Consider the following 18,210-nt stretch of genomic DNA (forward strand, 5'->3'; position numbering starts at 1 on the left):
ATGGTTACTGATACCAAAAACAAGGTTTTACTGATGCTTCACAGCATACCCATAATCAAACAAAGAAAGAAAATAAGCAGAAAAGGCCTGAACGGTGGAATCCTAAATCAATAATGTTGGCTAGATCCCTACCTTAGCTGAGTGGAGAAACCATGTTGGGAGTGGAAATCAGGGATGGAAATATATTCACAGTCACAGACAAACTTACAGTTTTTCTTTTAATATAAAATGTAACTCATTAAAATCCATTGATGTTTCCCACTGCGATCCAGCATCTCATTCAGTGATTCAAAATATATCAATGGAGAGAATATATACTGGTATCCCACTTCATGCCACCCGCGGTTATAGCGCTCTTGATCTACCAGTCCACTCAATTACTTTTACATAGCACCCTGTACTTTAAACAGGATTTTTGCTCGGGAGAACTTGATGGAGTGCCTGCCCTCAATCGATGTATTCCCAGCATTGCATCACTACCAGCTGCTACTGAGCGAGTAGGGAGAGCAATGTGATCGTTCAGCAGAAGGCTCAGGAATACACCTCTGGCTGGCACAGTGAATGTACTATTATTAGAGACTGGAAGCATCTGCTCCATGTGCTGACAAGATCCTATAGTCTCTCTCATTACCACCTTTTGGATGGAAATGAAGCTGCTGTTTCCCTCTTTGTTTGTCTATGATGAAAAGCTCAATGGTAACAATAACAGTCTGCACTCATTCTGCTGGCTAGGGTGCAATCCCGAGTCCCCTATACCCACAAATACACAGCTGACCCATGTCATCAACACCATTCCTCTCTGGTTGCCTCTCCTCTCCTCTCAAGCCCTCCATAAATTAACTGCTGGATTTGCTCAGGCCTCCATCACGGCAGCGTCGTTGGTTATGCACCTCTCATTTACAGTACAACAATGACTAATTTTAGTGTTAATTCCATTAGAGCTCTTGTTCCTGGGAATGCATCTTGAATATTAAGCAAGGTACCAGTGTAAGGTCAAAGTAACTTTACACAGACAACCAACTATATCCCTTCCATCGGAGTGATAATTTACCATTCACCTGGTAAAATATCCTATGACCCACTCATTATTTAATCGTGTTCCCATCTCTGCATTCCAATACACAGAGCCTGGCTCTTCTAGTTCGAGGGAGGGCTTTTCATCCTCACGGAGGAATGAGTAAAGTGGCTGGTGGGAGGGGGGCTGTAGTAGGGCGTAAAGGAATAGAAGAGTGACTGCATTAAAGACCAATCGTAACAGACTCTGTAAATTGGAGACGTACCCAGAACCATTGAAAATGCCCAGGGTTTTGGTGGGAGGGAGGGAACAGCAGTCATGAATAACAGCCAAGAGCAGAGAGGAAGGGTTTCAGCTCCACGCTTTCCACCAGATCCCATGTGACTGCCCTGGATCTACCCATCCGGTCCTTTATGAATGTATGCAAGAGTCTGCCCTCTGAGCCTAAAGATAGACTTTGAGCAGCGGAGCTCCTGATGAATCAGTCTCAGTGTCCTGAAGAGAATCATCTTTCCGGAATTCTGGAGGAAGAAAACAAAACAATAAGGACTTTATAAGTAAGCAGAGTGGGGCGAAAAAATACAGAAATAATGGGGTAATCGTCTAAACCACAGCAGGACAAATATCAGGACATTGCAGAAACTAAAATGGCTACAGATTCTGCCACATGAGAAGGAAAGGAATGGATGTGATCAAGGATGAATGCAAGGCATGGCTGCGAGCACGGGGTGGAAGGGGAATATTGAAAAAGATAAGCGCAAGGGATGTGAGAGAGAGAGAAAAAAATCAGTAGATGAAGAAATTAACAGAGACACGGGAGGGAAGGCACAAGGGAACTAGACGAGACAGGTGAGTGGAAAGAGGAGAGAGAAGAGAATTTAGGACAGACAAGGTCATTAGTTAATGCAGGAAGCAGAGATGAATGCATCTTACAAGTGTCAATGAAGAGGGGGGACCATATGGTTTTAAAGGGTCAGAGATTGATTTTATGTACCATATTGTATGTAATAATCCACCATTCACTACATTTTTATGGAGAAATTACTTTTTTCTGGGAGAAGTTATAACTGAAAATTTTTAATTTAAATTTAGACATGGTAACAGGGCATTTCAGCCCACAAGTCCGTGCTGCCCAATGTACACCCCATTAACCTAAATTTTTGAACAGTGGGAGGAAACTGGAGGCCCTGGAGAAAATCCACGAAGACATGGGGAGAATGTACAAACTCCTTACAGACTGCGCAGGATTCGAACGTCGGTCCCAATTGCTGGCGCTGTAAAGGCGTTGCGCTAAATTTTCATTTACAAAAATTTGAGAGTAGTTTAATCTTGCTGTGAGCCAATATGTTCTTATTCCCACCTCTAGCTGAGTAACTTACACTTGTGCAGTTACTGAACCCTCTGAATAACTAAATGTATTAAACGTAAAATAACTGAATTCCACTTATGGTTTTCAGATCCAATCACCCTGCAACTGAGCAACATGTGGCTGAGACTAGCTCACTGAGTTAGAGACCGGGCATTTCAAGATTGCTCACTTCCAAGCTTGAGACACTCTGATGGTCAACAACACAGTATTCAGGAATTACCTGGGGTGGCCAGGCCTTGCAATTGCCTTGCCTTCAAATCAAGGGGGTCCACGACTGAGATTTCCAAGTTGAGGTCTAAACAGAAGCAGAGTGTCAAATCACATCACTGCAGCACAGCAGCTTCTAACCACACACAAACATCATGTATTGCAAAGGAAGGATGAGGCTACTTTAGTTTTCATCCTCATCCCCAATCAAATGTGCTTCTGACAGTCACAAACTCCAGTGCCTGCTCACTGCAGCCATCAACCCAAGTGTATAGGCAGCCCAAACCACAAGTACATTTCAATCCCAATTCTAACCTCACCTCCCAACGCAACCCCAGCCTCCAGTACACCTCAACTCCCAATGCAAATCTATTGCAGCCCCAATACATTTCAACCCTTCCCAAATCCAACCCTCAATGTAATCTCAGCTCCCTAATGCCATTCTCTCACCTTCACTTGGTAGAAAAGTCTCTGTGAGAGGTTTGGCATCAGTAGATGTCAAACTGACTAGTCTTTCCTCACTTGGTTCTTGTGGGCTACGCTTTTTTTTGGATTTTCGGGTGCTGATCCGCACTATCCCAGTCACTATCCGGCACTCGGCGTCCTTCTCATTGATCTTGTAGCCCTTGGTGATGCTGTCGATGAGCTCGCTGATCTCACTGCTCTTGCTGATGAAGGTGGTGTCAGAAGTGCACTGGGCCAGCATGTCAATTTGGTGAATGCTGAAGAGCTCCAGCAGTTTCTTGTTAATGTACTCATCCAGCTCTGCACTCGACATTGACCCATTCAGTTCATTGTTTTCTAGATCCTCTTCCAGGAAGGAGCGGAACTCATCAGAAATGTGTTTGTGAGAGTTTGGTGATGTGCTGCCAGGGCTTTCCGATTTCTGAGAATTGTAGATGTGCAAGTCCTTGCGACACGAGTCTGTGGACAGACTATGACTGTTCTTGTCCCAGATCACCTCTTCCCCTCGCAGTTTAATGTCATAATAATTGAAACTGTTGCCTGCAAGCTTTGAACTTTTATTAGTGTTGGGGTCAGACTTCATTGCGACCCCATGTGTTGGATTTGAAATGGCAGTCCCAGTTACCTTAACATCTGTCAATGACTCTGTGGTCCTCTTACATGGATTATAACCTTGATCCCTACATATTCCACAAGTCACTACGCAGCAGAAAATGGTTTTGAAGTTCTGCCACGTGACACAGGTTCCCAAACCACACGACTCGCACATGCTCGAATCCTCTGCATTTTCAGCTGATCCTGGGATGAACCCGATATTTTCTGAGTTATTCCCATTGGAATCTCTGGGATCTGCTTTGCGGCTGTGACTTCTGCCCGGCAATTTGCTTTCTTTCCTCTGGGCTCGTTTGTGTTCTGGCGTTGACCCTTCGTAAACCTCCAGAGTCAAGGTGTCCACAGAGACCGGTGGCAGGCCTGGGAAGTTGAGGAGCTTCTCTCCCACTGGTCGGTCAGTCTGCTGCAGGGCAGCTTTCTGCCGAGTACGTTGCATGACACAAACAGAAAGATCTGTGGGTCAGAAAGAAAAAATGTCACTAAACACCAACTGCACTGAGCCCAATACGGTAACCACATGAAAATCGCCAGGCCTTAAATAACAGCTACTGGGGGAGTCACGCGATGGAGTAGTGGCCGGTCAGGGAACTCCAGCCCTCTCCAGAAAAGTTTTAAAAAAATACACAAAACACAAAGGTACAAGAATAAAAATTAAAACAAAGTAAAAGTAAAGGTGGGAAGAAAATGGCAGCGAAGAGAGAAAAGTCGAAAGCAATGGGAAGAAGAGAAGAAGAAAGAACGTCGGAAGAAGAAGGTGAAGGCCTTACCTGTCTGAAGAGGCCCGCCGCGGAGAGAGAAGCCCGCTCCCTAAGGTCAATGGAAGTCCCGAGCTCGGGACTACAAAAATGGCTCACGGAGCCAAGTAAAAGAGCGCAACCGCGCATGAAAAAAGACACACTGACGGGAGGGGGGAAACAGCTGAGGAGTCGATCTCCACAGCTGAGGATGACAGCTGCAACACAACAGGAAGAGAACACAGAAAACAACGAGAGCAAGAAAGAAGAGAGAAAAATGAAAACAAGGAAACAACAGATGGCCAACCCAGAGGAAGAAGAAGAACATAGAGAAATGGAAGAAGAAGGGAAAGGCAAGACAATGGATATATCTTTTTTTAAAGAATATATGGAATCAGTAAAAGAATGGCAATCACAAGAATTTAGTGAAATAAAAAGAAGAATTAAAAGTACAGAATAAAAAATGAATAGATTAGAGATGGTCATGACAGATATAGGAAAAAGAGTGGACAAGGTGGAAGAACGAGAAACAGCTGTAGAAATGGAAGTAGAGGACTTAAAAGAGAAATTAGAAGAATCTAATAAAAAAGTTTAAGAGACACAAGAGCTGTTAGCTCAGAAGATAGATATAATGGAAAATTATAATAGAAGAAATAATATAAAGATAGTGGGCCTTAAGGAAGATGAAGAAGGCAAGAATATGAGAGAATTTATAAAAGATTGGATCCCCAGGGTCCTAGGAAGACCAGAATTACAGGAAGAAATGGAAATAGAAAGGGCACATAGAACATTAGCCCCGAAACCACAGCCATAGCAAAAATCAAGATCCATTTTAGTAAAATTCTTAAGATAATACAACAAGAGAAAATATATTGGAGAAAGCAATGAAGAAAATAAGAGAAACCAAAAAGCCACTGGAATACAAAGGTCAAAATTTTTTTTTCTATCCAGACATAAGTTTTGAATTCCTGAAGAAGAGAAAGGAGTTTAATACAGCAAAAACGATCCTATGGAAAAAAGGAAATAAATTTATGTTAAAGTACCCAGCGGTACTTAAAATAGTTATTCCAGGACAGCAAAACAGACTATTCTCGGATCCGGAGGAAGCACGAAAATTTGCAGAACAACTACAAAACAGGCAGAGAGATGAAGACATGTAACGAGAGCAAAAATGACCACGAACTATATGTATGTGTGTATATGGGTATAGATATATATATATATATATAGGTGTGTATGTATATATGTGTGTACATGAGTGTATCCATATTTAGAGGAAAATATATAGAGTATAGATAAGAATTAATAAGGGAATGAAAGGGAACAGAGGAAGTAAGGAGGGAATTAAAAGAGTGACCTTTGTTATATATGAAAATTGAAATCTTTTCTGGGGGGGCTGGGTGGGGAGGAGTTACGGTCACTGCAAAATCAGTTGACACTTGCGAGTGAATTCGCAAATTCAAATGGAGAGGGGAGATGTGGTTGCCCGACAAGGGATAAAGGGCAACTCAGGAAGGGGAGGGGATAATGGGGTTAAAGAAATTTTAGATAGGAGAAAAAGGGAAATGTTTGATGTTTTAGAAATGTTGTCTTATAAAGTGTTCAAAACAAGAAAGCAGAAATGGATAAGAAGGAAAGGTGATGATGAGGAAACGGAAAGGGAAGATAAACAAAGTATGAAATGGCTACGTTGAACTATATGACTTTAAATATTAATGGAATACATAACAAAATCAAAAGGAAGAAACTGCTAAATTTACTGAAAAAAAGAAAAAATTGATATAGCCTTCATGCAAGAAACATATTTAACTGAAATGGAGCACAAGAAATTAAAAAGAGATTGGGTAGGACATGTAACAGCAGCGTCATATAATTCAAAAGCTAGAGGAGTAGCTATATTAATCAGTAAAAATGTACCAATTAAAATAGAAGAGGAAATAATAGATCCAGCAGGGAGATATGTAATGATAAAATGTCAGATATATTCGGAGTTTTGGAATCTACTCAATGTATATTCACCTAACGAAGAAGATCAAAAGTTTATGCAAGATATCTTTTTGAAGATAGCAGATACACAAGGGAACATATTAATAGGAGGAAAACTTTAGAGAATTCTATGAACAATTATACCGAACTGAAAACGAAGGGAAAGAAGGGAAAATAGATGAATTTCTAACTAAAATTGAACTACCAAAACTACAAATAGAGGAACAAAATAAATTAACAGAGCCATTTGGAATAGTAGAAATACAAGAGATAATAAAAAAATTACGAAATAATAAGACACCAGGAGAGGATGGATTCCCAATAGAATTCTATAAAACATTTAAAGATTTATTAATTCCGCCCCTCCTGGAAGTAATCAACCAGATTGATAAAACACAAAGCTTACCAGATTCATGTAAAACAGCAATAATTAGAGTAATACTAAAGCAAGGGAAAGATCCACTCGCACCAGCGTCATATAGACCAATATCTTTACTTAACACAGATTATAAGATAATAGCTAAATTATTAGCAAACAGATTAGCAGAGTATGTACCGAAAATGGTAAATCTAGACCAAACTGGATTTATCAAAAAAAGACGCACAACAGACAATATTTGTAAATTTATTAACTTAATTCATGCAGTAGAAGGGAATAAAGCGCCAACAGTAGCAGTTGCTTTAGACGCAGAGAAGGCCTTTGACAGAGTAGAATGGAATTATTTGTTCAAAGTATTGCAAAAATTCAGTTTACCGGAGAAGTATATTAATTGGATTAAAGCATTATATAAGGGACCATTAGCGAAAGTGACAGTAAATGGACATGTATCAAAGCAATTTAACTTAAGCAGGTCAACAAATTGATAAGAATAGAAAATAATATAAAAGGGATAAAAATAAAAGACAAGGAATATAAAATCAGTTTATTTGCAGATGATGTTATAGTATACTTAACTGAACCAGAACTATCAATAAAAGAATTATATAAGAAATTGAAGGAATATGGAGAAGTGTCGGGTTACAAGATCAACGTAAATAAAAGTGAAGCAATGCCTATGAATAATGCAGATTTCTCAAAATTTAAGAAGGAATCACCATTTAGATGGCAAATGCAAGCAATAAGATACCTAGGTGTACAAATAAATAAAAATTTCGGCCAACTATATAAACTCAATTATTATCCACTAATGAAAAAAATTACAGGACGATTTAGAGCATTGGAAAGATTTACCACTAACACTAATAGGAAGGATAAACTGTATTAAAATGAACATTTTTCCAAGGATATTATACCTATTTCAGGCATTGCCAATACAACTGACAGAGAAATTCTTCAAGGAGTTAAAGAAAATAATAAGGAAGCTTTTATGGAAAGGGGGGAAACCGAGGATAGCACTAGATAAATTAACAGAATGGTATAAACAAGGAGGCTTACAACTGCCAAACTTTAAAAATTATTATAGAGCCGCACAATTAAGATACTTATCAGATTTTTATCAAACAAGGGAAAAGCCAGATTGGACCAGATTAGAATTAGATAAAATAGGGGAAAAGATACCTGAACACATATTATATAAATGGGATGAAAAATTGGTACACCATAGGAATTCTCCAGTATTACATCATCTGCTCAATATTTGGAAGAAGATTCACGTAGAAAGGAATAAAACAAATTGCCAATTACCAAAACTAATACTGACGCAAAATCAGTTAATCCCTTTTACAATAGATAACCTTTCCTTTAGAGAATGGGAGAAAAAAGGGATCAAAAGAATAGAAAATTGTTTTTCAGGAAATAAATTACTATCCTTTCAACAAATGAAGGATAAATATAATATAACTCAAGATACAGCATTGGCATACTACCAACTGAAATCCTACTTGAAGGACAAATTGGGAAGCAGTCTGAGGTTACCAGAGGGAAGAAATTTTGAATATGTGATTACAGATACAATGATAATCAAAAAATTTATAACAAATATGTATATTAAACTGCAAGAAAAGGAGAATGAGGAAACAAATGGTAAAACTAAACAAAAATGGGAACAAGATTTAAACATAAAGATAAAGAAGGGAACATGGGAGAAGTTATGCTCTGGAACTATGAGAAATACAATAAACACGAGGTTACATATGATACAATATAACTGGATACACAGGCTATACATTACACCTCAAAAGTTAAATAAATGGTACCCAACAGTATCTGAGAGATGTTTTTGTTGTAAAAAAGAAATGGGAACAACAATTCATGCAATCTGGACGTGTGAGAAAGTGAAAAAAATTTGGGAAGATCGAAACCAGATATTAAATAAAATTTCAGAAAGCAATATACCAAAAAACCCAGAGATCTTCCTCCTAAGTAACATAAAAAAAAACAAAGAATTTGGACTTGATTTGGATGGTGCACAAAAAAGATTTGTTAGGATAGCCCTTGCTGTAGCAAAAAAATGTATTATGTCAGCCTGGAAATTAGAAGAGAATACAACAATGGTATATAAAAATGAATAAATGTATTCCATTAGAAAAAAATAACATATAATTTAAGAAATAATATTACAATATTTGAACAAATATGGGAGCCATACATGAAACACAATAGAGAAAACCTACCGGGGACATCTGCCACCTAAAATGACAGAAGGAGAAGGAAATGAAAAGAATTGACTTTTGAAATTCAGTGGAATTTCTTGTTTATTTTTATTGAGTGACAACATTGTTTGACTGGTTTAATGTATCTTAGATTCTGTACTTTAAATGAATGGGATGGGAGGTAGGGAGGGTGGGATGGGAAGAGGGAGGGGGGGAAGAAAACGACACTCTATATATTTGAAAAGGAAGATGTATGTATCTTGATCAATGTGGTTTATGGTGTGAAAAATAAAAAATTTAAAAAAAAATAACAGCTACTATACAGCCGGGTAAAAGGATCTTCCAGCCCATGAGCTCATGCCGTCCAATTGCACTCAATTGACCTACAACCCTCAGTACATATTTGAATGGAGGGAGAAAACCAGAGTACCCAAAGGAAACACACACCGATATAGGGAGAATACACAAACTCCTACAGCTACACTAACCATATAGCTCTACAACAGTTTAAATATAATAGAGTTAGCAGGAATTCAAAAGAGAAGGTCATTCTTGGACAATATCATACAATTCTTTAAACCTGCAATAATTGTGTGGGTAAGACTAGGATAATTAAAGTTATTATCATCTGATTGTAAAATACACCCAATGAATCAGCTCCTCTCTAGACAATAGTGCACACACAATACACAATGATCATATAAATATTGGGGATGATTTACACAATTACAGGGTACTGTTTATCAGTCTCACAGACTGTAAGAAGAAGCTATTCTCCAGCCTGGCAGTCCTAATTCTGATGCTTCTGTACCACCTCCTTGATGGCAGTGGATTGAAGATTCTCTACGGTGGATGGAAAGGGTCTTCAACAATTTCTTAAGCCCTTAAAGGTTATGTATTTGGATTTTAAATGGCCTTGGATAAGGATCTGTGTAATGACGGTAAATCCTTAGCAGGGGCAGTCAAGGAATGTATTGATTAGCAAACCAACACCTTCCCATACAACTGAAGGAGATGCACTCTTTTCTTCCTACCATCCAGACCCAAACGCACTTTTCAGGTAAAACATTCATTCACCCATTTATCTATTAATTCAGGGCCTGCGATATCTGTCTCTGAGGCCAACAGAAGAACATCCTTCAAGAGGGAGAACCCTCACAAGGCTTCAAGCCCGGATGATGCACCTGGCTACTGTGATGAAATGCTTTGAGAGGTCGGTCATGGCCAGAAAATAACTTGCACACAAGTAAAGATCTGGACCCACTGCAATTAGCAGTCTATCATCATAGATGGACCACAGCAGATGCAATATCACTGGCTCTCCACTCAGCTCTGAATCACCTGGACTACAGCAACAAGAACATCAGGCTACTCTTCTTCAACTACAGCTCAGCCTTCAACCCTATCATACTCTCAGTGCAGGACAACAAGCTCCAAAACCTGGGCCTCTGCAACAAGATCCTGTACTCTTGCATATTTCTACAGTTGTAACGTGGAGAGTATTCTAGCTGGTTGCATCACTGTCTGGCATGGACAGGAAAAAAACTCGAGGGTTGTGAACCTGGCCAGCACCATCACTGGCATCAGTCTCCACTCCATTGAGGACAGCTACAAGAGGTGGTGTCTTAAGAAAGCAGACACTATTTTCAAGGACCCTCAACACCAAGGCCATACCCTCTTCATTCTGCTACCATTAGGAAGGAGGTACAGGAGCCTGAAGATGAACATCCAGCGGCACAAGGACAGCTTCTTCCCCTCTGCCATCAGATTCCTGAATGATTAATGAACCACAGACATTACTTCATTTTCTCACATTTTTGCACTAATTTATTTATTTTTAAACATTATTTTAATTGCAATATTTGCACTGTAATGCTCCCTCAAAACAATGAATTTTGTAACATTTTCATGACAGTATACTCTGATTCTGTGCAGACTGGATGTTCATTGTCTGGAATACCAGGGATGGGAAGGAGAATTGAAGTAACAAGCTGCTGGAAATACTGATCATATACCCAGTAGGCCAAGCAGCACACCAGCGCCTCTACTTCCTCAGGACCTGGCACAGGTTTTGTATGACAACAGAAACCCTGGCAAATTTCTACAGAGGTGTGGTGGAAAGTGTGCTGACCAGCTGCATCACGGTATGAGAACACCAATACCCCTGAGTGTAAAGTCCTCCAAAAGGTAGTGGTCACAGCCCAGGACATCACAGGCAAAACCCTCCCCACTATTGAGTACATCTACAAGGAATGCTGCTGTTGGAGGGCAACAGCAATCGTCAAAGACCCACATCACCCAGCACATGCGCTGCTGCCATCAGGAAAGAGGTCTAGGTGCCACAGACTTGCACCACCAGGTTCAGGAACAGCTGCTCCCCCGCCGCCATCAGACGCCTCAATGACAAACTCAGAGACTCATTTAAATACTCTGACTTGGGCACTTCATTAATTTTCTTATTGTTCGCTCTGAAGTGTACAATTTGTTTACATTAATTGCCTGTTTATAGTTCTATTATTTGTTTACATGTTTACGCTGCGTACAGTTTATTTTTTTGCATTACCAATTAGTAGTAATTCTGCCACGTCTGCAGGAAAATGGATGTGATGTCATATATGTACCCTGACAATAAATCTGAAATCTGAGTTCTGAAGGGAGAAGGTCTGACATCATGCCAGGCTGATAACTGTTCATTAGCACTGGAACATATCAGGCATTGAACAGTTCCATGCAAGCATCAAGGGAAGGGAAGTGGGAAGGTGGGGTGGTGGGGAAATGGAATGAGTCTGCGAGAGAGTGATTAAGTGGCAAAGGGTAATAGTGGGAGGGGAAATGTGGGGACTGATTATAAACAAAGGAACAAAAAATGGGTCTAGAGAAGCTGAAGGGCAGCATTTCTCTGGATCTGGGCCTTGCTGACAAAGCCAACATCCTTAACTGCCCTTGACGTTAGAGGTGGTAGGCCATCTTCTTGAACTGCTACAATCCTTCTGCTATGGATAATCCCACAATGATATTAGACAGGGAGTTTCAGGATTTAGACTCAGCAATGAAGAACTTGCTATGCATTTCCAAATTATGATATTGCATGACTTAGAGGGGAACCTGCCTGTGGTAATGCCCCATGTGCTCCAACCTCTGGGTGGTAGAGGCTAAAGATTGAGGAGGTGCAGTTGGATTAGCCCATCTGTGTGACCTCAGTGTGTTTTGCTGATGGTCACTGTGCTTGTAGTAGAGGGATTGAGTGTTTAGGTGGTGGATCAGTGCCAATCAGAGGAGTTGCTTTTGATTGTGTAGATCTGTTTGATCTGCATTTATCAAGGAAGTGCAGCATAATGAGGGGCATCAATCATCATTTGGTGCCAAGTTTCAAACTTGCTTTTGTAGATATAATATCCATGCAGTTGGTGTAACTGTTTGTGGTCAATAGTGATCCCAGGACTACCAAAATTATTATTGATGCAAAATCAACTAATCCCTTTCACAATATATAACCTTTCCTTTAGAGAATGGGAGAGAAAAGGGATCAAAAGAATAGAAAATTGTTTTTTGGGAAATAATTTATTATCTTTTGAACAAATGAAGTACAAATATGGTACAATGTTTGCATACCACCAACTGAAAACCTACTTGAAGGACAAATTGGGAACCAGGCTGAGGTTACCAGAAGGAAGCAGTTTTGAATATGTGATTACAGACACAATGATAATTAAAAGATTTAAAACAAACATGTACATCAAGCTGCAAGAGAAAGAGAACAATGAAATAAGCTGTAAACCCAAACAAAAGTGGGAACTAGATCTAAACATAAAGATAAAGAATGAAACATGGGAAAAGCTATGCTCCAGAACTACGAGAAATACAATAAACACGAGGTTACGCATGATACAATATAATTGGTTCTTTCTTTGGCTTGGCTTCGCGGACGAAGATTTATGGAGGGGGTAAAAAGTCCACGTCAGCTGCAGGCTCGTTTGTGGCTGACAAGTCCGATGCGGGACAGGCAGACACGGTTGCAGCGGTTGCAGGGGAAAATTGGTTGGTTGGGGTTGGGTGTTGGGTTTTTCCTCCTTACACGAGGTTACGCATGATACAATATAATTGGTTACACAGGCTATATATCACGCCCCAAAAGTTAAATAAATGGGATCCAACATTATCAGATAGATGTTTTCACTGTAAGAAGGAAACGCGAACAACAGTTCAGGCAATTTGGGCATGTGAGAAAGTGAAAAAGTTTTGGGAAGATCTAAATCAGGTATTAAATAAAATCACAAAAAGCCACATACCAAAAAATCCAGAGATTTTTCTTCTAAGTAATATAAGAAGTAAAGAACTAGGCCTCAATTTGGATGAAGCACAAAAAAGATTTATTATGATAGCCTTAGCTGTAGCAAAATAATGTATAATGTCAACCTGGAAATCAGAAGAGAGCCGAGAGTACAGCAATGGTACATGGAAATGAATAAATGTATTCCATTGGAAAAAATAACATATCATTCAAGAAATAACATCACAGTATTCGAACAAATTTGGGAACCGTACATGGAACATAAACCCCCTCCATAAATCTTCGTCCGCGAAGCCAAGCCAAAGAAGAAGACATGGAACATAACAGAGAGGGCCTACCGCGGACCTTCACCCTCTAAAACGACAGAATGAAAAGAAGACAAAATGAACTGACCCAATGTGTAAAAGTAGATGATACAATTTTCATGTTTATTTTCATTGTGTGATGACATTGTTTAATGTACGTTTTGAAGGGTGGGAGGAAACCGGAATACCCGGAGGAAACCCACGCAGACATAGGGAGAACGTACAGACAGTGAGGGTTTCGAACCCTGTTCTCGATTGGTGGCGGTGTAAAGATGTTAGGCTAATCAGCACAGGCTGATCAGTGCAACACTGTTACTTGTTTTTTTTTAACCAGCCCATGTTTAAAGTCTTGCTGCATGAAATCATGACGGATTCATTTGCAGAGGAGTTACAAATGGGATTCATCATTATGTAGCCCTCAGCAAACATCCCCACTCTAACCTTATGATGGAACAAAAGTAATTGGAGAAGTATCTGAAGATGATTAAGTGGGGCACTATCCTGAGGAACTGGTACAGTGATTCTGAGCACATTGTTTGTGAGCTGTGAGGCAGGGAGTGTATGTGGACATTAGACTGTTGGTTGACTTGTCCCATTAGATATTAGTCCCTAGATATGCATGCGTTGCGTCATGGTGGTGGTGACAAATGATGACAAGGATAATCCCACCTCTGAAATGCAGAGAGAAAGTTTGAGATACAAATACATAAGAAACAGGAGCAGGAGTAGGCCATCTGGCCCATTGAGCCTGCTCTGCCATTCAATCAAATCATGGTAGATTCATCTCTACCTACGTACCTTTCCCCCTTATTCATTAATTCTCTTACTATGTAGAAACTATCCAATCTTGTCTTAAATATATTTACTGAGGTCACCTCCACTGCTTCAATAGGCAGTGAATTCCACAAATTCCCCACCCTCTGGGAAAAGCAGTTCCTCCTCACCTCTGCCCTAAATCTACAACCCCGAATCTTGAGGCGATATCCTCTAGTTCTGGTCTTTCAGAGCTACACAATTGAAGCCTACACAATAGAAATGTTTTGCTGAGTAAAGTGGACCAGGACCAACAGCTCCTGAAAAATAATTGAAATGGAATAGAAATTTTATGGTAAATTAGTTGGGAAGAAGCATTATCAAGATAGATGGAGAGTTACTTGGCACAGAGCAGATACTCTACAATGCTCTCTGCAGATAAAACAGCTCATATTTGACCATAGTCAGCACAAAGACATCTCACACTTCCATCCACTGCATGTCATAGATTACCAACAGAAATAAAATTCAGTGCCCAAAACTGAAGGAAATTCACAAAGCAATCAGTGGACCCCAGGACAAATTATTTTTCCATTGCCACTTTAAGTAATTGGAAAGAAACTGGATCTACTGGAGAAATGAAAATCAGAACAAAGTACAAGACTGTGGATGTGGGAACCTGAAGCTAAACACAAGCTGCTGGGGGAAGGTAGCAGGTGGAGCAGCACCTGTGAGGGAAAAAGAAGGGTTGACATTTTGGGCCTGAAACCCCTCACCAAGTTAAAGACTTGATGAACGGCTATGCCCAAAAATGTGGACCATTCTTTTTCTCCCACTGATGCCGCTCGACCCACTGAGTTCCTCTTGCAGATTGAGTGTGGCAGCAAAGGGTCAGATCTCTACAGAACCCCTATGAGCAGAGAGAGAAAGATAGGGGAATAAAAGGAAGCGAAGGTTTGCTATAAAAAGGGGTGGACAGGATGGAGGAATGGGGACTGGACTTGCTTTGCTATTGTGACAGGATCAAGTTTTATTCCTGTAATCTTCATTCTGTTGGGAGCCCCACATTGCAGCCACACAGTCACTGAATGGCTTTCCCCCCCTCAAAAAAAAACCCACTGTTGCCTCATCTTTTCCACCACAAATCTTTTGAAGTTGCAGGACACGTTAAAAACACTTAGTCTTGTAATTCCGATTGTTGAACAGAAAAACAAGGAAGTCACGTTAATCTTTATACATCATTTGGCAGACCTCAGGTGGGGCACTTTGTGCAGTTCTTGGGATCACAGTTTTGTCAAAGTTTTGAGGAGCTACAGGTTGACTGGTTTAATTCACCAAAGGATTGTTCGGAAAAGAAAAGATGAACAGGAAATCAAATGAAGGCATTCAACCTTTTGATGTAACATGTTGGGAGAAATAATTTCCACTGTTCCATGGGCCATTAACTAGAGGTCACAAAAAAATGGCATCAGAACACAAAGGAAACAAAAAGAAACAGGAGCATTTTCATAGAGAGAGTAGTTAAGATCTCAATAACACAACTAAAGAGAATGGTGGAAACACATTCCACAGATGTTTCACAAAGTTAATCATACATGTAGTTGAAAGGACCAGTTGCTGGGTTATGAAGAAAAAAAAGGAAGTGTGTGCATTTAAAATAGGTGAGATAATATCCATCTTCAGTGCTGTAAGCTTCTATGATTTTATATCTTCAGGCATTTGTCACCAAACCAGTTTGAGATGACTAATGCACATCTGGTCTATTCTAAGCTCTAGTTCTGGCACAAGGTTGTTTTACAGAGACAAAAAGGTGTAAACACAAAAAATCATTCAGAATGCAATAAATTACCTCTCTTGCTAAAATTCATTAACATTTCTTTAACACCCATGACTTATCCACATTTCTGAAATTATCTTTGGAGGTAAATTTCAGGCAAAAACTGTGAATGAAAAATTGACTAAACCTTGGCAAACATGAGCATACTTGTAGAAGGAGTGTGGAAGACAGAGGAGAGAAATTTAGGAGGAAACTAAAGAGGTTACCCCTTAATTATTGAAAGCACAGCCACAGAACAAAGAAAATCAGGGATGCACAGGAAAAAATATTGGAGGAAAATAGAGGTCACAGAGGTTTGTTGCAGGACGAAGTTGCAGATGGGGAAGGAGATGAGGTAATTGGTAGTTCTGAAAACAAGCCATGGATCAAGTACTGATAAATGGTAATTCGATGGTCACGTGGACATAGTTCTCTGCCAAAGATGAAGATTAAAATCAAGGTATTTCCATGGTAGATCAGCAACCACAAATGTCATGGGGGACTGGGAAATTATGATAAAGCCTACACAGGCTGAAAAATGAGAGGTTGGCCAGGAAAGTGAACAGTCAAGTGTGAGCAGATAAGCATAGATCAACAAAGCAAAATAAAATGGGGCATCATTAGTCATCTGTCTATAGAACCCAAGAAATGGAAAGGATCAAGAAGAAATGCTTAGGAGAACTTTGGAAGAGGTAGATAGGAAGGGCAATATGATGCTCTTCTACTGAGGCTTTCTAAAACACTTAGTTCTACATACACACACTATTCACATAGCCCGAGTTTGCTCTCTAATGAAACAGGTAAGAGTGGAACCACAGATGGTCCCTGAACTTGATAATGTTGGAGAGGAGCAGGAACAATAAGTTACCACAGCCACTATTACAAGGAATGTCATGGCCAATTTTGATAAAGGGCTGTTTCAATGTGGTGTCAAGAAAGGGGTTCATAATTAGAAAGAGTCAAACAAAAAAGATGAAGAAAGATGAGCACTGATTCAAGGTTGTGAGAGAAAAGTTGAACCAAATGGGTATATTTTGTTAAGATGTGATGAAAGTAACTTTAATAGGGATGGATGCAGTACATTAGGAGCGTGACCATTTGCATTGTTGGTGAAGGCGAGACAAAGAGCAATGACCACCAAAAATGATGTTTTCAATTACTCAGGGCCTAAGCTCTGGGGTTTCCTCCCTAAATCTGTCTGCCACCAGCCTTCCTTTCTGAAAGATGTTCTTTAAACTATTTCTTTGTCCTAACATTTGGTTAACCTTGCTAACGTCATCTTCTAATTTTGTAAACTGCAGAAAATGCAGGCTGAGGGCAGTTAACAAGGGAGGTTAACAAACTTCAGTCGAAGTGTGGCCTCAGGATAGGAAATGGCAAGAAGTTGAACTCATTCATGTGATAAAGGATTACAATAATAGTATTGTTTTTATTCATTTGGTGGGAAGGTGATCGTTGCTGGTGGACCACTGCTTAACTTTAGTTGCTCTTGGCAAGTTCCAGTATTTAGTTCCAATAATGAAAAAACAGCAAAGCCTTGCCAAATCAGGATGGCTTGCAATGTGGAATCTCAGGCACGCTGCCCTTGTTCCTCTGCTTAATAAAGTTTATTGGTTTAGAACAAAGTAGCCTTGGCAAATAATTGTAGATGTGCTCTGCAGCCGCAGCACATTAGATTCAGATTTATTGTCAGAGTACATACATGCTATCACATACAACCCTGAGATTCTTTATCCTGTGGGCAAGGCAGAATTACCAAATTGTGTGCAAAAAAAAGCTGCCCTCAACATGTGTCAACAAATAAAGGAATGTAAACAAACTGACTGCAATACAGAGAGATGAAAAATTCAATAAAGTGCAAGAGTCCTTAAATGAGTTCCTGATTGAGTTTGTCGTTGAGGAGTCTGATGGTGGAAGGGTAGTAACTGTTCCTGAACCTGGTGGTGCAAGTCTTGTGGCACCGATACCTCTTTCCTGATGGCAGCAGCGAGAACAGAGCGTGTGGTGGGTGGTGCGGATCTTTGATGTTTGCTGCTGCTCTCCGACGACAGTGTTCCCTGTAGAT

General features: G+C 39.9%; 1 protein-coding gene across 2 annotated transcripts in view; it reads right to left on the reverse strand.

Annotated features, from left to right (window-relative positions):
* Positions 1–204: 204 nt before the first annotated feature.
* The window catches only part of LOC138741425 (keratinocyte differentiation factor 1-like), a 46,660-nt gene continuing 28,654 nt past the window's right edge, over positions 205–18,210 (reverse strand). For both annotated transcript variants that reach the window (XM_069895503.1, XM_069895504.1), the window contains exons 2-4: positions 3,042–4,121; positions 2,605–2,679; positions 205–1,536 (exon numbers count right to left, since the gene is read on the reverse strand). In XM_069895503.1, coding sequence (XP_069751604.1) covers positions 1,460–1,536; positions 2,605–2,679; positions 3,042–4,104 — 1,215 coding nt within the window. In that variant the 5' untranslated portion in view covers positions 4,105–4,121 and the 3' untranslated portion in view covers positions 205–1,459. The remainder of the gene's footprint in view (positions 1,537–2,604; positions 2,680–3,041; positions 4,122–18,210) is intronic.

This window comes from Narcine bancroftii, chromosome 8, assembly GCF_036971445.1.
Source record: "Narcine bancroftii isolate sNarBan1 chromosome 8, sNarBan1.hap1, whole genome shotgun sequence".
Taxonomy (NCBI): domain Eukaryota; kingdom Metazoa; phylum Chordata; class Chondrichthyes; order Torpediniformes; family Narcinidae; genus Narcine; species Narcine bancroftii.